The sequence below is a fragment of the Dermacentor andersoni genome, chromosome 2 (genome assembly GCF_023375885.2).
Source record: "Dermacentor andersoni chromosome 2, qqDerAnde1_hic_scaffold, whole genome shotgun sequence".
Classification (NCBI taxonomy): domain Eukaryota; kingdom Metazoa; phylum Arthropoda; class Arachnida; order Ixodida; family Ixodidae; genus Dermacentor; species Dermacentor andersoni.
Window position 1 is genome coordinate 36,780,107 of NC_092815.1, and position 20,940 is coordinate 36,801,046.

A 20,940-nucleotide genomic window follows, 5' to 3' on the forward strand; every position below is an offset into this window, starting at 1 on the left:
TCATATGAGCAATTAGCTCTTTAAGAAGAATGAAAGGTACGTGGAGTTAAGGTAATTAAACGAGGTAGTGTTGAGCACCGCCGGCACGAGCTTGGGTAACAAACCGTCCACCGTCCAAAACCCTGGAAATGCCGTTATGGGTCGGTGGTGTAAAGCTTCGTCTGCGCGGAAGACAGTGGAATACTCGCTGCAAATTCTCAAAAATTCATGTGCGGTTCTTTGTTGCGAAGGAGCGCTCTTGTCCGTCGATTCGAGGCTGCTTTTAGTCGCCGTTACCTTCTGTCGAACCCGTTCCGTCCGAAAATAAATTCTCCATGCTCTCCAGAGATCTATCTGCGCCTCTTGTCAGCGCGCAAAAGCTTTATAAGTATTTTCCTAGCGAACTTAGCGTTTCGGGTGACTGGGGACGTTCGAGTACGAGCAGGTGCCTGGGCCTGAACATTCATTCTTGAGGAGAAAATTGCGCACAACTAGACAGACGAGAGTACAAGATAACGAAGATGGGACGCCACTAACAACAAAGTTCTTAATCGCACTCGTTCTGCCTTGTATTTTTTTTTTTCGTCTTTCTGGTTCTCCCTAAATAATTATGCGCCCGCTGGTCACGGGACAAGATCTCTAATAACTCAGCTTTTGTCGTTTAATCTCGATTATCGTCAAAAACCGCTCCTCGGCGCCACTGATCTAATAACATTCACGTCTATCGTGATGCTGGGTGTAGAAACGCCAGCTTGAACTGGGACGTGGGAGAGACTCCTACGGCTAATCTCGTACCCATGCACAAACACCCAAGATTTCCGCCGGGGCAGCTTTAATTGGTGAAATACCATACGTGTTATGCGTAATATGCGGGTTGGGCGGCCACTTTCGGCAGGTTGTCTATTGATCCAATTTCATTTGTCCTTACACATAATTTTTTTTTTGCATTTCAATGAAACATAACAAGTAATTTTCCAATTCTTTGGTTATTTATTGAGAGCAAGGCATTAACCTAGGCGGGTGGACACAAACCTGCGGGGCTAGAATCTTTGAAAGAGAGTGAGAGAAAAAAAAAAAAACGCACACACATTCGATCTTCAGTAGAGGTCAAATCTGTGTAGCTTTACGACGTGCGCTCGCGTACCCGGAAGCAAGATTTCGGTTCAAAGATGGGGGCCGTGACGAGCGATCGCGCACCACGTCGTAGTTTTTGGCGCCGATACCCGGGCGAGCCTTCAGCTCCCGCCCCATAGTCACACTTATATTTCTATTGTCGGTACGCTTATTCTTTAACATTGTTTTCTTTTTTATCGATATTGTAGTATATATAGGCCCTCGTAGCCATTCTAAGACCTTAGGAGGTCGTCGCGCGTTCCTCTTTTTTTCCACGAATTGCCGTCGCGCTCGTTAAAAGGTGATTTGGAATTCTTCGCATGTTGGATTTGTAGCATATATGAGCTCGCTTGCGGGGGAATTCGCTATTTCTGCTTGAAGAAATAGAAAAAAAAAGTTAGGGGGTGAGGGGGCTCCATTATTTTTTTGTGCTTTCGCCTCCTTCCATTCGTCTTGCATATTCTTTCAAAGCTAAGCTTCGGTCCTTCTTGACGATCATCGTTTAGGCGCTCGGGCTTAAGTGCCATCGAGGGAGGGGAGGAAGGGAATCCCGTTTTCCTCTTCACTTGGTCTGTTTTGCCTGCGCACATAAGTGTAGCACTTGTACTCCTCTGCCTTCTATAGCCTGTATTTAAATTTATTTGCGTTTTTTTAATTTCACGTTTGCATTGATTAGACGATGCGTGCATAAAGGCAGAGAGAGAGAGAGAGAGAGAGAAACGGAGACACAGCAAACGGTATAACAGGATGTCAAAGGAGCGAACGAAAACTCTGGAAAGCGTAGAAAGCTGGCGTCACTCGCTTCTTAAAATCCCAAGGGCAAAATCCGATTTATAAGGCACCTTTTCCCCTTTGTTCGCTCTACCGTGTATCGCGGGGTGTATACCGTACTTGTTCTGTTCTTTTTTTTTTTATTGGGGTAAGTTTGCCTGCGCAACGTTTTTGACTATCTGCGACAAAAACGAAACAAACTGTTGCAGAAGTTATGTCTGATGACTATCCTTGGAGAATGCGACAGTGTTTTTTTTTTTTAACCGTGTATTGCGACATGATGCATTGCTTTGTATAAGTTGATGTCGGCCATCACATGGCGATGTTCAGAGCGATTCTTGTGATGCGTAGATGACACACTATACCCGTGACAGCTGTTGCGGCTCGAGGTGGCGTTTGGGCCAGGAATCCACCAAGGCCATTGATTAGTACGTCCTGTAATAGGAAGGAAGGAAAAAAAGGGTTTATTTTACATTATTCACACTGGCTCCATATGCCGAAGCCCACTCCATGTGGGAGCATATTGAACGCCGGAGTTGAAATCGGGACACGTCAGCACCACCGCCCACTGCATCAATGGTCTCGGCTTTTAAAACGCGTCGTCTTAAGGAATCTGACGCCTATATCTTGGCCAATCACAATCGTCGAATCGGTTCTCGAAATTCCTCACATGATGCCGCACGATTGCGCCGAGCTCCGCCTCCGAGGTTGCACCTTCGCCACCGCATGTGGCGAAAGCGCGTAGCAATCCGGAAATCCGAGGTCGACGCTGTTCCCACGGTAGCCTTCGACGTTGGGCCCCTTTATCAATTACTTCAGCTCGGCAGGGTGAGATTGAGGTAGAGTGATCTTTGCGGTATCTGTAACCTCGAAGTGAGCATTTTTGTTTGCGCGTCGCAGTCTATGTCGTGCCCCGCCAGCGTCGGGGCGCGCGCTGATGAAAGGGCTGCCGCGTGGGAAACGTCCAAGCGATGCTCGCCACCGCACTGAGACGTAACACACTGAACAGAGGCTATGCACTAAAGTACGACCCTTAGATTTCCCATTTCAAGTTATCTATACATCTTACAATGCATGATAAATTACGTCTCTGGTAGGCAAGCTTAAATAGGGGTTCAACTAAAGTTGGAAGCAGTATGACTACGGCTGCTTTAGTTGACTGATATGAAAATTATATATTTGCCCAAACAAATTAGGAAGTTAAAATGGACGAACAATAATAAGGACACTTTAGCTGTGGTTTATGCGGTGCTCACATATGCAACGGTATCTCCAGCAGCGATGGCGAAATGTCCGCACTATAAGAGTGCACATTACAGAAAGGTGGACGGCTGAGCTGGTTGGTGTATTGATGGAAGCACATTTCTTTTTATATGGCAGTGCCCGCGTACCGACTAAAGCTGAGGTCCATTTCTGTCGCTAAAAATTAACGGCACGAGTACGGAGAAAGAGTGACGGGTATTCTATAGATTCACCGTATTACTTATCCTTGCAGCCGCGTCGCCCTTGATTACCGCTTCCGAACAGAAGATAACAGTGAAATCATAAATATCCAAAGACTAATAAAAAGACCGGCTCCGCACCTCACACTGAAAACACCTGCCTGTAAGCGAACGACACGCGTTTAAGTTTGTCCTTCTTCGCCGTCCGTGTCGCGTGCGTGGCTTTCACACCCTGGTTACAGCTAACCGACCAGCAAAGTTTGCGACACTCAGGGAAGAGCACACATTATGTGTACTTAACGCTCCCTCACGCCATACACACTTTTCACTGTATACCTACTACATATACATTCTTTCACACACTTGCTTACAACGGTCGTGCTTCTCTTACGTGTACCTTCGCGTCGGCGCGCGCGGGAGAACCCATCGTTTATTTATTCGCGTTACCCGCCCCCCAGTAGCGTGGCGAAGGCACGGCGACGACTGGCAAACAAAATGGCGTCAACGTCCTTGGCGATGTCGTCTGCCGGGTCTGCTGAAAGCAAGCAGCCGTCGGGACCTGTGCGAACATGCATTATTCATGGGGCTTTTCACAGCCGCCCGCACCTATTCGGATTCGTGGATATATAGGCTCGTGCCGCGGCGCGACGCGAGAGCCAAGACAGAAGCCGAGTTGAGCGGAGCTCCCCGGCAACGGAAGCGCGACGCTCGGAATATTCTAGCAAATGATGGAGCCTTTCTATTCGTTGGTCGAGGCTGCCATTCCCGTGTCGGCGACTTCCGAGAAAACCTGGGCATACAAGAGAAGGAGATTGAAAAGGAATAAACACTAAGAAAAGGTGGCTCCAGCTCTGCCCTATAGTAGTTCAAAGTACCGTAAGAGAGGGCGTACGGCCGGCTTCCGTGGCGAAGATGGGTGGAAGTTGGGGAAACGAAAACTAATCAATAATAAAAAAAAAGTGGCGGGGGAATTTGCAATAAGTTTAGCAGCAAAGACGTGGCAGTAGCCCTTTAAGAAGAGTTCCGTGTTTGAGATGGAGCGATTGGAACAAAGAGATGAGATAAAGGTAGAGAAGGCAGTCTCGACTTCCTGCTTAAGAAGGTTGCCGTTGAGCAGTAAGACGAAGTCGTTATCCTTTGAACGACAACTTAATATTTGTGGCCTGGAAAGAATCTCTGCCTTTGTGGAACTGAATTTGCGTATTGAGACGTTATGGGATCTAAGCATCTCTCATTCGACTGTATAGTGCACATAAATTTAACGCGACTGTAAGTGCTGAACAATGAAAGGCTTTCGCGATCTTTAGACGGGGCGCGACATGACACAGACAGAAAAGAATATACGTGCCTGCACATTATATTCTCTATTTTCTGTTCGTGCTGATGTCTAAAATCAACATTGATTATCAGCTTAACCAAACTGTTACTCCTGTGAGGCGTTCACAGCAGGAATAACCTTGAGGGTACAGTACAGAACAGCCCTAAATTTCTAGTGCTGTGGTGCTTCAGCTATTTCGATGAATAGAAGCAATATTGCTATTTGAAGATATCTTCCTATGCTTCTTGTGAGTGACGTAATTAGCCCAAGTTGTTATTGCGACAGGAAAACGAATCAATCAATCAATCAATCAATCAATCAATCAATCAATCAATCAATCAATCAATCAATCAATCAATCAATCAATCAATCAATCAATCAATCAATCAATCAATCAATCAATCAATCAATCAATCAATCAATCAATCAATCAATCAATTCCTTTTTTTATGTTTGCTGACGCTCAGGAGGTCAGTCAGAAGGACTTTCAGTGAACTAGCTCTAGTAGCCATAAAAAATCTAACGTGCCGGCCCATTCTAAGCAGCATTTCTAAAGTTCATGATACGTCAGCGCAACAACAGAGGAGGACAAAAACTATGATCATGAAGAACAGAACATGAACATATTCCAACTCGCCGAGTTCTCGTTACTTCTGCAGTGCAGTTACGCACAAAATTTACCAATTCGCCAATTGATCAAGAAATCTAAGAAAAAGCTTAATATATCAGCAGCCTCACAACGGAGCCTGGTGTTCGCATTTCCAGCCGCTGCTAGTATATGCGAACAACATAGTGATTTCCGATTTGACTCGCTGCTTTTACAGCCTGCTCGGAAATTCAACGTTTTACGAGATCCCATGGTCCGTAAGCTATTGTGGTTGATGGTACATTCCTGAAGTTTACTAGAGTAAAAAATGAAAAATTCTCATTATTAAGATAACCTTCTAATGTTGGCTTCAGCACCGATCACCTACAATCTCTCCAAATACAGTCAAATAACGAAACGGGATATAACGAAATAATGGATATCACGAAGTAACTGAAATTCGCCTTGAAATCCCACGGAGGTTCATAGTGCAGTACATGCAGTAAGGTATATAACGAAGTGATGAATATAACGAAGTAATTCGGGCATCACCTTCGTTATAATTTATAAATTTATAACGAGTTTTTATTGCGTACCTGTCGCGTTAGCTCAGCTACTGTGGCATACTGTTGCTTAGCGGGAGGTCGGGGGTTCAATCATCGGCCGCATTTCGATTGGAGTGGAATGTAAGAAACGCTCGCACACCGTGAACTTGAGGCACACAAGGCTCTCAAAACGGTCCGAACCCATACGCCATAGTTTGTTTCATAGCCTCGGGGCCTCGGTGCGGCTTGTGGATAGCCGCATTAGCCGAAACTTCTAACCACTATTACCATTCACTGATCCCTTTTATTTGTCAAATTCTGTTCGAATTTCTTATTGGTTTTTGTCCCATTGTGCTTACGCGGGTGCTTCTTTAATTCCCAAGCTTAGCCACCTTATTTCACTTGATTTCGTTTCACTTAATTGCAACATTGAGGGGTACGATGACCACGTTAACCTGCGGCTTTCGCTTCTGTGTTTTTAAGTTTCAATTCCGTCATTTTAATTCATTCACCTTTCTGCACTTCTTTTTTTTTTTGTCTCTCTCTGTTTCATGGCGGTAAACGTTGTGACCACCGTAGCTATCTCGTGTGTGTGTGCTCCACCTCGTTACCTACCTGCATGGTGGTGAAAGCTAAAGGATAGAACCACAATGATGTTTTTTTTTTTTTTTTTCATCCATTGCCACTTTGTGATCGCACTGCACACGTCGTTGACGCCATGGAAGTATCACCGTATGGCCCTGCTGAAAAACTGGAAGGTCTGCGTCCCTTCTGTGGAACACGCAGCCGGCTCTCGCTTCTGATTGGCTGATACGTGCTCTAGCCTTCGCTGCACTGTATGAAGTTATCGAGTGTAGTGTAGTGTAGCTCCAAAATGCATTGCAATCGTACGCTAGCTTGTCCTCTTACTTCGTAGCCTTTATACTTGCCATTGACTGCTTTACTTTTGCTGTAAACTTTCACCCTTCCACGTATTGCATACCCTGTTATCGCATCCTCTTCGGCAATTGGCGTTAGGACTCCGGTACTGCGACAGCACATTTGCGACAGCAGGGAGCTAGCTTATTCGGGGCGGAAAGCAAAAGCGACAGTGCAATCAAATTTCAGTGCACGTTAAGGAATGGCTTTTACCTTGCGCTCGGAAGGCAAAATATTAGGCCGTAGCCGTCCGCTGCTTCACACCTGATTGCCCAGTGTTCCTGTAGTATACAAATAATCCTGTCGGTCGAGCAGCCGAAATAATGAAAACAACCTGCAACAACCGGAACGCTCATGCGGGGTATCCCGTGTGAATCGTACGTTAAATCCCCCACAAGGCGTTATAGAGACGTAAAGGGAAACAAGCAAATAAGTTCATCCGCAACAACAAAATAATCATAATGAAAAGAGAGAGATAGAGGGAAGAAACAAAAAGAAAATCCCTACCTACACGTGAACAGGTATTGTGGCATAGAGTCCGTGGCGAGGCATACATAGTAGTTCATACAAGCTAGAACACTTTACCGGTTAGTTGAGCGTAAGGGTGCGGCTAACTACATAGCGAGAAAGGCCGACTTCTGGCTCACGTTGTGTACGAGAGGTCCCTCGTTGTGTTGAATTACGCTTTGTTGCTCGGCACGTGCCCGTCGTATAGTGGTTACCTCCCTAAATAGCTGCCCGAAACGGACAAACTCAAGCAAGGGGGGGGGGGGGGGGGGAGCGGGGGAAGTTGGGGGGAGAAGGGAGGGAGAGGAGGTATGGACGCGAAAATAAAGAAAGGGAAGAAGAACATGCGGTAGTCCATTTTTCCTCGCTTCCCTAATGAAGCCTCGCCCCAGTTTCAATCAGCGTGCTATGCTCACATCTGGCTCCTGCTTGTCCACGAACAGCTAAAGAAGTAACGACAATAAAGCCGGAAGCATCGGGAACGCAAAAGCGAGCAATTGAATACTACAGCGGCGCCTAATGACGCCTAATTGAGGCAGCTGTGCGGGAGCCGTGGCCCACTACATACGAGGACTTGTGCGAAGACAGGAAGAGAGGCAAGGAACACAAGTAAATACAAAGAAACGCAAGAAACGAACGCCATGCAGTGAGTGAAATCAAGTGCGGCCACGCGCCGAATTGACCAAACTGGCTCTGGGCAGTGAAATACAAAGCTAGAAGAGCAGGTCTACACAATACAGTGGGGAGCACGTGTTTGGATAAAACATGAGATAAAGCCAAGGTGAACTCTCGGGCGATGTTGTTGTTGCAATTATTTCAGAACTGTTTCAGGTACATGCTTGGCTTTGCGTGTGACCATGCGTCGGCTGAAATGAACAAAATGGCCTGCTGTGTGCCTTAGATACTGTTAAATGGGACATATGGCAGCGTTCTATGACAGCGACATATGGTAGCGTTCCAAACCTGAAACACTGATTTGTGATTAACGTGCGTGAGCTGAAAGTTGCTTACTAAGCTAAAATAAAGAATGTGACGCTTGTGCTACATATCTCGTTAAAGAGAAGTGTGACAACCTCCTAATTCATCACCAGCTTTGCGTTACCATTACTTGGCTTTAGAAATTTCATGCTTCCTCAGAGTGAAGGTTTCGAAGCACCTGAAGAAAAATTTACTTGGTTTCTGTTGGGTGCGTACGTCGTTCATATATTATTCAAGTATTTCTTGGCATTTGGTTCGCTTCTGGGATAACTGACGCAGCGCTGGGGGTTCGTCTAGGTGAGAGATATCTCAGCGAATGGTGCGCTTGCACTGTTTTGCTGTGTGCGGCATGCAGGAATTAATTAATTAATTAATTAATTTATTTATTTATTTATTTATTTATTTGCAATACTCCCACTCTCAGTTGAGAGCCGGTGGGCCAATGGAAAGAGTTACAAGGAATAATCGTGCTTTAAGGAAACAAGAATTGACATTTTGAAAACACGCGCACTGTACGCACGCACATACACTCACACAAGAGAAACGAAGCACGCCCGCCGGGGTAGGATTAAAGCGATAAATGTGCACTAAGCGTTTTTCATGCACATGACATCAACATCAAAAATAATGTTTAGTAGTGTACAATCAGTGTATTATATTATAATAATAAATTTTTGAAGATGTCTGCATGAACAGTCGTCTAATCGGTACCAAGTTCACGTGCTGTTTAATTTACCGCTCTTAACGGTTCCAAGCTGCTACAAAGGCCCGTTTGAAGCCCTTAGAGCCAAAATCCTGTCCTGCACATCCACGCAAAAATCAGACACATTGTCGTCTAGGTTTTGGACACTTGTCCGAAATATTAATAGACTTTGTCGCTTTTTGTAGTGGCGTGGTTAAATTATCCAAGAATGTGGCCCAACCTTTACTCTGTGGTCGTACGAATCCTGCCTCACCCCCCCCCCCCCCCTCCCCCATTTACGCCGTAGCCAATTGTCCATACGACTGCATGCATTCGACATTACTTACTGTTTGGAGCTGCTCTAGGACGAAAAGTAGGACTACCTCGGCCGAAGCAAATCCACAATGGGTAAACCAACAGATGTATGCCATTCAACTTTATTATCACGCCGATTGCTGCTCCTTAAGTTATCCATTCCTGTGTGCGCTCATTCTATTGTCTGAACGCAGAAACAGCCGGTTCTAAAATGACTCGCCTGAATTCCTTTTCCAGGGAAATTGCCTCGCACGGCAATTTCGAAATGTCTGAAAGTGGCCCCTTCATCTGTATTGAGCATTAAATCGCACGTTTATGCTAGAGTTCAGCTTTGCAAACGAAGTGAAAAAAAAAGAACGAAAAAGGAAAAGAAAATCAAGAATAACTAGAAAATTGTGGTTCAGGGTGATAAAGGTGGAAACGTGTCCCACTCACATTCTTCTTTTTTTTTTTTAAGTTGTGATTTACATTGTTTACTATCGGTAGCGCTTCATCGTTTGCGTGAAACAGCGTGCTTTCAGAGAACGACAAGACATGCTGAATATAGGGCAGGCGAAGTTGTGTGCGTTGAGGATCGATGGACGGTGCAGTAGAGTCTCATGGCCAATTTAGATTATGGGGCTTTACGTGCCAAAACCACGATCTGATTGAGGCACGCGCAGTAGTGGAGGACTCCGTAAATTTGGGCCACCTGGGGTTCTTTAATAACGTGCATCGAGATGCCGCCAGCATGGCAGGGATTCAAATCCGCGACCTCGTGTTTAGCATCAGCCTAACACCATAGCCACAAAGGAACCACGACGGGTCTGGTAAATTTCAATTCAACATGATGCTTGCTGGCGCTGCTCCTTGTATACGCTCATATATGCGTTCCTTGAACTTCGTACGCCCTGAAAGCGCTATAAAAAAAAAAAAAGATCATTCCGCGCATATGCTCTAGTGAGATACTCACAACAAAGTCAGTATCACACGCATACTTTGAACGCGGTATATATATATATATATATATATATATATATATATATATATATATATATATATATATATATATATATATATATATATATATAATTTCTTTTCCGTTTCTTTTCGTTTTTTCAACGATCTCCAGGCGACGGCAAACAACATTACCTTGGTTCTGTCCAGCTACGTGGCATTCGCATGTTTTTAAACTGTGGCTAAAGTTAGCTGGGACGCCCTGTACATAGTGCGGATGTGCTCGTTCAATGAACGAAAAGAAACAGAAAAGGAATATATATATATATATATATATGTATGTATATATATATATATATATATATATATATATATATATATATATATATATATATATATATATATATATATATATATATCTCCAGGTGACGGCATATATATATATATATATATATATATATATATATATATATATGCCGTCGCCTGGAGATACGCAGATTATTTTTCATTCGTCTAATTAGCTAATCAGTCTTAATTAATTAAGACTGCTTATCAGTGTTAAATTTTCCAACCCAAATTTAACACCAAGTCAGGGAGAAAGAAAATTAGAGTGTGAGAGTGAAAGGTCAGGTTGTAGCACAATGCAGTCAGATGCATATGACCTCCTATGTCTTTCAGACCGTATTCCTGCAAGTTTCCCTAAGCAAAGCAAAAACGCATATGTGCATGTTTTGACACATTCCAACAGCATCTGCATAACAAGTTTAATTTCATTCTCGCTCGCAGTAGCTTCACTCTGGTAAGGCTAGACTAAAAATTGGCGTTTTGTTTAAATTGAAGACAACTTTTGTGTGTGGTTGGCCCGTTTGGTTGTGTATTTATTATGTTATTTTTGTTAAGTAATTTCGTTATACACGATTATTTATTTTCATTTCTTCTTTGGCGTCGTTTCTTTACAGAAGGCGCACCGACAAATAGTAAGTTTCTTTCATTATGGTTTTGTTTCCCGCTTTTAACTCACGGTTGCTGCAGACGTGGAAATTTGCTTTGTTACGCTGAGGAACAAATTGGGTTTCTCCGTGGTCGCATGCGCGGAGTTTTCTTGTCTGATGGGAAGCTCATGAGTCCTTACTAACACGGGTTCCTGCTTCTTGTGGTGGAGGTTTGTGTTCCGCATGCTTTGTTTGCTGGGTTCGCAGCGCTTTCCTTTGTTCTTACTGTCTGCACGCATCAAAATTAATCCCTAGGACATCAGTTACTATTCTGCTCATGGAACTCGTCGCCTGTTATGCGCGTCTACATGACTGTGACAGCTTGCTCTGTAGACTTGATGCGAAGAGCTGTGTCGAAGATACACCTATATATGCCTGTCTTGCGGCCTGCGAAGTTAACCTCAGAAAGCCTAGCCTATCATACTGGTGTGCTGTTTTTGATACCTGATAATGCTCATTTAAGAAGGAAAGACATAACGCAAAGCCCGCAATGATTTCTGTAAGTTCTTAAGTTAAGCTCGAGTGAAGTTGCACATTTGTCGATAGCTCCGCAAACCAATTACTAATTGCTTAATAGCTATTATGATTATCCTTAAGGCAGATAACGCTTCATTGTTATTTTACTGCGAACGTACTTTCCATGATCAAGTTGTTGCAACTTTCTTTCAGCTGGAGTGGTCTTTGGGATTTGTGGGGCTAATGTAAGGCACCTAATGTTTTGCTTCGTGCACGATTTGCGACTTACTCAAAAAAAAAAAAAAAAACAAAAAAAAAACAAGGTGCCTCTCTAGAATTTTTTTTTTAAGTGTTCCCTTCGGGGGGATGTACTCAGTGACTAAATGGCTAAAAGTCAAAGAAAGAAGAAAGAAGGGACGCATTTTCTTCCCGCTATTTTTTCACTTGTACATATATGTGCGCCCGTATTTACAAAGCATTCTTCTCGTAAAACCAATGCCACACTGGTCTATACTTTCGAGTACCTCCGCGGAGGCTCAGTCGCCATAGAGCGCGAGGTTGCGAGTTCGATTTCTGACCATGGCACCTGATTTGGATTGACTGGAATGCAAGAAGATTCGTGTACCCAGATTCTGGTGCACGTTAGACAAACCAATGCGATCAACATTAACCCGGGGCACTTCACTGCGGCGTTCCTCGTACTCCGCTGCGCAGATTAGGAAACCCAACAACTTAATTTAAAATTAACATTCGCATGCTCGCCACAGGTGATGAATCGTCCTCACATGAGTAACTCTTTATGACGGTACGTGGTTCCTTGCGAACACAGCTATGTCTGGAATATTTCTCGTGTTTCGAGTTGCGCTACTCGTTAATTGTATTCACTCGTCAACGTGAAAGTACGTATCCTGTGAGGTTGCTGAAATAATAATCTAAGCCATTAAAAGGATAGAACAGGTACTCATTTATTAAGCGATATAGCTGAACAGCGCATGTATATGCATGACATTCAGATGCGAAACCGTAATAACGTGTTGTCTATGCAGATACAGCCAACAACGGCCTTCGAGCGTCCTCGGGATTTGTGATACAGGCCGTGTTTGCAGTACAACTGTACCTAACTAGGCGCGATATTAGGGTAGTCTCAAGCATATATGAAGTTACTCTTGCAATTTCTGTGAGTATTGAGGGGGGGATGTTGCAACAGTGCGTTGAGATGAATAATGAAACAAAGTAGAAAGGCAGGCAGGTCAACCAGAACAGAAAATGTTCGGTTTTGTAACAGTTCGTTAATTTTGCGCTGCTGAGCTCGAAGTAGCGGGTTTCAGCCCGGCCGCGGCGACCGCATTCCGATGTGGGCGGAATGCGAAAGCGTTCGTGTACCGTGCATTGTGTGTATACGTTAAATAAACCCGTGTAGTCAAAATTAATTCGAAGCCCTCCCCACTATGGTGTGCCTCGTGATCCGATCGCCGTTTTGACATGCAAGATTCGTGATTTTTTTTTAGCAGTGCATCGATTGGTATTCGTGCCAACATAACGAGCCATTCGCCGCCAGTAGGCGCGCGCTTGTATCGCCGGCCTAGATGTCAGCCGCAAACCAGTGCCCGACAAATTTACAAAGTACAGTATCCTTGCTCTAGCTGCGTCCCTTCAAGGCCCTTTTCATCTCGATGCACGCTTCTAATCAAGAAATAAATGGGCACCAACACACGGCCCAGTCGAATAGCATCAGAATATTAAGCCACGCATTCGGGCTTCGTTGCGTTGTGTAGACATGGTTGTTTATCAAGCACACAACTAATGGCGGTAACGTCATTTTTTTATGTTTTTTAAAAGGTAATCTTATTTGGTAATAGCATTGCGTTGGTTGGTATAGAGCTTCGCAAAAGCAAGGAATATGGGCTAATGAATAGACCCGCAACATTTGCATCACCTGTGCGCGAAATGATGTTTGGTATACGTTACTGATCCCAGTTTGGAGTGACCTGTAGTGGTAGATAAAACGGTCACCGAACGCGCATAAACTGTCACATAAACATGCTCTGCGCAGATATGAGGATACAGACAACAAGTGGAAATTTACAACTATTTGTCCTGCGAAATTACAAGAATTGATGCTTTTTTTTATGTCGAGCAAGACTCAGACAGACAAATCGAAGAATTTCATCGGCTTGTTGCTAGTGGCGAGAACATGACAACCTTATCTCTTTCACTTGTTATTACGGCACCTCTGGATTGCAGCTGACAGCATAAGTGAACATGAAGGGGAAATATGAAGGAAAAAAAACAGCCTCATGAAACTTTTTATAAATTGCTGTCAAAGCAATCAATCTTCGTAGCCAAACTCTTCTGCTATAACCACTCCGTAACACACAAACAGCTGAAGGGAAAAAAACAACAGCCTCATGAAAATTTTTATAAATGGCTGTCATAGCAATTAAACTTCGTAGCTGAACTCTTCTGCTATAACCACTCCATAACACACAAACAGCTGAATAAGATTCAGTAAGTCATTTGGAACGCGGTGATTTCAAATCTTTTTGCTTAATGTATTCTGTATGCCAGGCGCATGGACAGACATTTTTGAATAGATACACTGATGAAATCTATGATTTTTAGTATATGCATAAATGAGCTGGCAGAGAGACACAATATTGAAACCGGTGTTTTAAAACTCACGGTACTGCTCAACTTCATCGCGTCAGTTTTCGCAGCGTAGGAAGGACGCCCTCCGTTTCTACCTGGCATACCACTCAGACACCTATACGCACGGCGTGCGCCGTACCAGTGGTACATTCCAGGCACACGCAAACCACATGCAAGTTAGGCAATAACATCGCAGCTTGATAGAGTCATTATGTTACCTATATCTGTTTCCCGGCATTATGTATTGCGCTAGACCTAAACTATGGCTTGCCACAGATTTTGCGAGTTCCAGAGACGAACCTTTTTACTACAGTCGGACGCTGTTGCACCTATGACGCAATATAGCAAAGATTCCGCTGTTAACAGCTTAGAACCGTGTGAGCCTTGAGAAATTGAAGGTTTTACGCACCGCGGTCGAGCACCAATTGTCTCTGCGCGCTGTTCTCGGGCTTAGCTCCACCGATAAAGAATTTCTTTTCTCCCTTAAGAACATGCACCCGACGCATCACGTTGGCCGGCGCAAAAGGCGCGCGCGAGACTTGCAAAAGAAATACGGCGACAACAAAGAAACTGTTTACGTAGATGCGGCCCGTTACGAGCGGCGACGTGGTTTCGCGGTCGCAATCACGGACCACAGCGGAGCATGCGTCGCGAGCGCGACGATACGCACGGAAGAGACGGAGGCGGCCGAGGAAGCAGCGATAGCTCTCGCGGTAGCCACCACGAACGCCGAGGGGATAATAAGCGACTCGCAGGCAGCGATACGCAACTACGCTAGCGGCCGGATCTCCCGATAAGCGGCCCGCATTCTCCAAATTCAACAGGGCAATATTTGCTGTAAAAACGACCGTTTCCTCGTATGGACCCCCGCCCACACGGACCCTCCGCTCCCGGGAAACGAGACGGCCCACGCCACGGCTCGAGGACTTACATGCCGAGCCGCGGCGCCCGCCGGCAATCCCGACGTCTCGCCCACCGCAAGAGTGATGCGGGAGTGGACGTGGGGGGATCGCATGACCCTTTCAGAGACATCACGCAACACTACAGATTGAACAGATGTAAATACCCACCACCGCACGCCAAACTAAACAAGAAACAGGTAGTTGCTTGGAGGCAATTGCAGACACACACATATCCGAACCCGGCGATACTTCACCTTTGCTACCCCGACATTTATCAGTCCAACAACTGTAAAGCGTGCGGAAGCAGAGCGACGCTGCAGCACATGCTGTGGGCATGCACCGGTAGCGAGCAGCAGGAGTCCCCGACGAACGGGGTAGAAATGGCAGTCTCGAACCGAGGGGCGCGTTGGGAGGCGTCCCTGCTCAGCCACGACCTCGCCGATCAACTGTGGGCCGTCCGGGAGGACGGCCCACAGTTGATCGAGGCCGTCCGAGGAAGCCGCCCGAGTCCAAGGACTCGAGGCCGTCACCTAGGCTGGGGTGCTTATGGCCCCACCCCGCCCAAATCGCCGGACATTTGCAATAAAGTCTTCACTCACTTTGACGGATCCGCCTGTAAACGCAAGGCTTTTACTCTCACCTTGGGTAAAGAAATATAATAATCCCCCTGCTCAAGAAATCCTACGTTAGGAACACAATAGCCACTTCGTAACATCCGCGTCGACAGTCAGATTTTGGAACTGTCCCCCACCAACAACTAATTCATGTGCTCCTGTCATGTACTGCACAGTGAAAAATACTAACGACCTGCCCATGTTGTATACTTTCCTTTCTTGTCAGTGCTCTGAATACATTTTTCCTTCCGCTGACAGGTGTCGTGGATCCGACTGCGTGACTTTCATCTGCTGACCGTGGGCCTGACGCGTTACACGTCGGACGAGCGGTTCCAGACGGTGCACATGCAGTTCTCCAACAACTGGGCGCTGCAAATACGCGACGCACAGCTCAGGGACGCCGGCCTTTACGAGTGCTTGGTCAACTCGGACCCGCCCCTTCGGCAGGTCGTCTCGCTGCGCGTCGTCGGTGAGTGGCGCAGGCCCCTGCTCAGGATACGTTTCGGCTCTCGCAGCGCTGGCTATTTTAACCACTGACTGTATAATGTAACCGAGTGCTGATTACTTAACAGGAAGTTAACCGAAAGATTTAATTATTATTATCAGCTGTAACTGCAGGTGCTTGCAACTATTCATTCGCAGACTTTTCCACCAACAATAAATTGTTGGATCGTTAACGGATGGTTATGTGATGCGAAACGACAGCATTCCGCAAATAAGGTGTAGTGTTCAAAAACGTGGCTGGACAATCATCGAACATAAAGAAGAGAAATAAACCACATGCAGAAACACCACAAATTAAATTCTGGGGTTTTGCGCGCCGACGCCACGATATGATTATGAGGCACGCCGTGGAGGGGGACTCGGCAGTAATTTTTGACCACCTGATGCGCTTTGATGTGCACCCAATGCACCGTACACGTGTGCTCTCGCACACGTGTACGCGTGTGCGTGTACTCGTACACTCGTACACGTGTGCTCTCAAGATGCGGCCGCCGCGGCTGGGATTTCATCTGCCGGCCTCGGGCTTAGTAACGCCACGCCAAGAGAGAGAGAGAGAGCAAAGAGAGGAAAGGCAGGGAGGTCAACCAGACGAGCGTCCGGTTTGCTACCCTACACTGGGGTTAAATGTTCAAGGCATAATCGCAGCAGTGTTCGTTACGTTGTAGCAGCTCGAGCGGCTTCTAAGGTGAGACATTATCGAGAAATGTAGCAAGATACATTTGCCGGGAGGCGCGCCTTACTCAATGCAAAAAAAAAATACCCTATCCCCTCCCTCCTTCCCTTACAAGAAATCAGAACACTCCTTAGCTAACAGAATGAATGTCCCGTTTTTGTCGTCGACTCTGATGGCTCTAGAACGGAAAAATAATCTAGATTTGGAAAAGCAACAATGCCACATCAACTACAGCATTGGTGTGATAATCGATGCCAGACTTTAGGTCCTGTGTGTTTCTCGTTGCCTAAAAAAAGGGGGGAAAAAAAGAAAAGGCAACTGAAAATTGGACTGCATTGCATTGTTTACATAAGCGCTCTTAGGGCTCTTAGGTCGAAGTAAACGACTAAACTACGTTTACATTGTCCCGATAAGGAAACAGGCGCATCGCACAAGAAAATGAGCACGGTATACAGGAAAATCAGCCATAGTATAATTACACGTTCCTATAATATAATAGCACGTTCTTTCGCAGTCTTGTGCTGCGGCAACGCTGTCAGTGTCCTCGTGTTCGCGGCTATATACCGCCACAATGACTTCGCAGTGCCCAAGGCGCACATCCTAGGCGGACCGGACTTGCACGTCGAGGCCGGCTCGGCGCTGAACCTGACGTGCAGCATAAGCGAGAGTCCCGAAGCTCCGGCGTTCGTGTTCTGGTACCACCAGTCACGCCTGATCAACTTCGAGCGCGGCGGCCGCGTGAGCGTCGCCAAGGGCCCCAACGGCACGGCCGTGTCGCGCCTCCTGCTGCCAGCCGTGGACGCCGCGGACTCGGGCAACTACACCTGCAAGCCGGCCAACGCCAACGCCACCTGGGTGCTCGTGCACGTGCTCGAGAGCCACCGGCGGCTGGCCGCCGTGCAGAACGACGCCGGCGGCATGGCGCTCACGGCGGCCGCAACACCGCACTGCGCGGCGGCCTGCTCCCTGCTGCCGCTGCTCGTGTCGCTGCTGGTGCAGTGGCTGCTGGCCTGCGCCCACCACTGCGGTTCCAGGTGACCAGCAGCTGTGGACACGCGCACTCTGTGAGTTTACCGCCGTTCTCTCTCTCTCAGGTGTTGGGACAATTATAGCTGTGTTCACGTTGGAATAACTTATACGGAGCGCAAGGACGCGGGGACAGAAGTCGAGAGCCCAGAGACGATTGCCCCCTTTTAAAGCGTTTAGCCACCATTTATTCGTGTCTAGCCATTTTCGTGGGCCGCCGATCCTGAGGAGAGTGCGGTCTAACACGACGGCAAAGACGGCACGGTGGTACCATGCAGGTGCTGGTGGTACCAGGCACGGCGGTAAGGGGAGCGTTCGCGCATTCTTCACTCGTTATAGGCGCTGTCGTGGAGACACTGCGCCTCTGACCACAGACGCAGACGCGACTGTCCGAGGAAGTGCGCGCCTGAGGTGGGCGCAGACACATGCTGTTTGTGTGGCTAAATGTACTGCGCCAATGCTGGACTTAAGGCGGGAAATTAACGCCCACTGAGACGCTGCACAGGGTTCTGAACTGGTCCTCGAGGTCCTTGAGGAAGTGGCCCTCGAAGTCCCGGTCGACTTCCACGTTCGGGTGCAGCACGGTGGTGAGGGGAGCGCCATCCATGGCTGATAGTGTAACATAGTGCCAAAAATAACCGCCTCTCAAGGCATGATAATGCATTGTTAGATACCAACCGGGATAGCAAACAGGAAAAAAAAAAAAAGAGAAGCTCGGTGCCTTTTTATTCTGGGAAGAAGGATGACCAGCAAGGCTGTGTTTGTGGGCTCCTTAATGACGAACTTCACCGCCTCCGCGGGTCGGCCCGGCATTTCACTATCTTCAGGATCGGCCCACGTTTGGCGAGTTTTGTGTCTACACACGGACACGATCCTGGGGGAACTAGCCATTAACAGCTCCGCTGTAAGAAAAATGCAGCCTGTAACATACAAGCCCGATTTGATGCGACAGAAGCTGCACAGACGTTACACTTGAGCAGGATCAGTTACGGCATTGCTTATGTGGATTTTCTCAAATAGTTAAGGAATTGCCTAGGCTAGCATGTTTCCCATATCAGGCGGAACCAAGTTTCAAGTATTCTCGCCACGGGCAAAACAACCGCCAGAAAGAATCTGAGTACCCATTCACAAAACTTATCTTTCGTTAGTAGGGTTCGTGATCGACCATTACCACTATGTACAGCTAGCTGATCTCGATCACTGGATTACACCTCCAGCTTACTCTGCTTTCCGCACACCCAGCCGCAATAATTTATTTCCTGAAATGCTGAAACACTACAGTGAAAAAAAAAAAAGTTCAGTGCACGCAAGGGTAAGGGAACGAAGCTAAGTGTAGGACTTCAGATATATCAGAAGGGAGCGCAGGCGTCCTGATGATTTACAGCTGCTTGGGTTGATTCCTTGTGCAGGTTTCTTGGTAAAACTTTCACTAGAGGAACTTCGTTCGTGGTCCATACGCGAATGGTAGCAGGTGCAACGATAACAACTCAGAGAGCGACAAGCGTGAATGCAAGCCTTATTATGAATCAAGCATATTACTACATGGTTCATTATTGCGTTCTGCATAGTGCATCACCGGCATTTGTCAAAGTGGTTTCAATTTGACAAATGCCGGTGGGAATGATGGGACACTGACTAAACCGTTATCGAACATTCAGTGCTCCCATCTTTCCGTTTGTACATCGTGGTATTTAGTTCGAAAAACTATTTGCAGATTGCATGGAGCATTGCATATACGTATATATATATATATATATATTCACACACATTCACATTCTGAGTGTAAATGCTATGTTCGTCCGCTTGTCTGCGACCTCCAACTACCTTGGCGCTGTTTTCAGCTTCACACTCCTGTCTAACAACTCAATTTTGTACATTCTTTGCAGGTAAATAACGTGGGTCGCGGCAAATCATGCCCGGTTCCCGGTCATCAACAGTGAGTATCCGACGTTTGCTTATGCGCTTCATTGTTGTGCTCTCGTGTCGTAGTCTCACAGGAAACGGTGCGGTCGACTACTTTTCATCCTTCAGTGAAAAAGTCCTACACAATCCACTGCAACTCTTTCACGCACACCTCCGGCAATCTGACACGGCTTACGGCATCCGGCGCGTGCCGTTAACAAGGCCGCGCTAATGAGGCTGTTGGTGTGGTCACTGAGCAATTCTCACAGGTACCCAATTTGCCTCCAAATGTCCACGTTGAGAGCGCTCAGGCGTGTGTATAGGCCGACTGCGAAGTCGCAAGAAAGAAGGATGATGAGGATGAGGGGGATGAAAAGGAAGGAAGGTCAACCAGACGCACGTTCGGTTTACTACCCTACACAGGGAAAGGAGCTTAAGGGAAGAAAAGAAAGTAGAGGGAGGGAAGAAGGTACTATAGGTGTGAGTACATGCGGGTGTCCATAACTTCAGGCCTATAATTGGTCACTGAGGCCAGTCACTTTCATGAAATGTAGCAGTGCCCGCGTCGCTTTGTAAGACTGCGACGCATGGAGCCACAGTCAGAGAATCTTAGTCTCTGAAAATGGTCTGTTATCTAATCGGTTTAACACACTCTGAAGAACGTCGCGTTCGTTGTCATAGAGAGAGAGAGAGAGAAAGCAAGGATAGGAAAGGCAGGGAGGTCAAACAGAAGAGCATCCGGTTTGCTACTCTACACTGGGGATGGGGGAAAGGGGAATAGAAAGAGGAAAAGGGTAGAAAGTGAGCACTGAGTGCGTGTGGGTGGGACACTATGCACAGGGACACTATAAACGGTCTCGTAAGCCGGTGCACTTCATCGTTGTCATAGAGATCACAAAAACACAACACGTGCTGAATCGTCTCTTCATAGTTGCACGAGTCACAGATCGATGTGTCGGACATTCCAATAAGGAATGAGTAAGTTTTCGTAAAAGCTACCCCTAACAAGAGGCGGCACAGTAAAGTTGCATCACGGCGGGAGAAGTTTGATGAAATCTGCAGCTTCAATGTAGGATCCAACCGGTGAATACGGCAGTTGGAGAAAATCGGGGTGTTCCACAAAGCTTCAGTG

At 46.5% G+C, this 20,940-nt stretch overlaps 1 protein-coding gene across 2 annotated transcripts in view; it reads left to right on the forward strand.

The window, feature by feature from the left end:
• Positions 1 to 20,940, forward strand: part of LOC126542458 (uncharacterized) — a 268,634-nt gene that overhangs the window by 239,770 nt on the left and 7,924 nt on the right. Inside the window, exons 4-7 of one of the 2 annotated variants that reach the window (XM_055077259.2) lie at positions 11,050 to 11,067; positions 15,962 to 16,172; positions 17,464 to 17,944; positions 19,793 to 19,842. In XM_055077259.2, the coding sequence (XP_054933234.2) occupies positions 11,050 to 11,067; positions 15,962 to 16,172; positions 17,464 to 17,918 (684 nt within the window). In that variant the 3' untranslated portion in view covers positions 17,919 to 17,944; positions 19,793 to 19,842. The remainder of the gene's footprint in view (positions 1 to 11,049; positions 11,068 to 15,961; positions 16,173 to 17,463; positions 17,945 to 19,792; positions 19,843 to 20,940) is intronic. The other variant, XM_055077260.2, reaches the window with a different exon arrangement.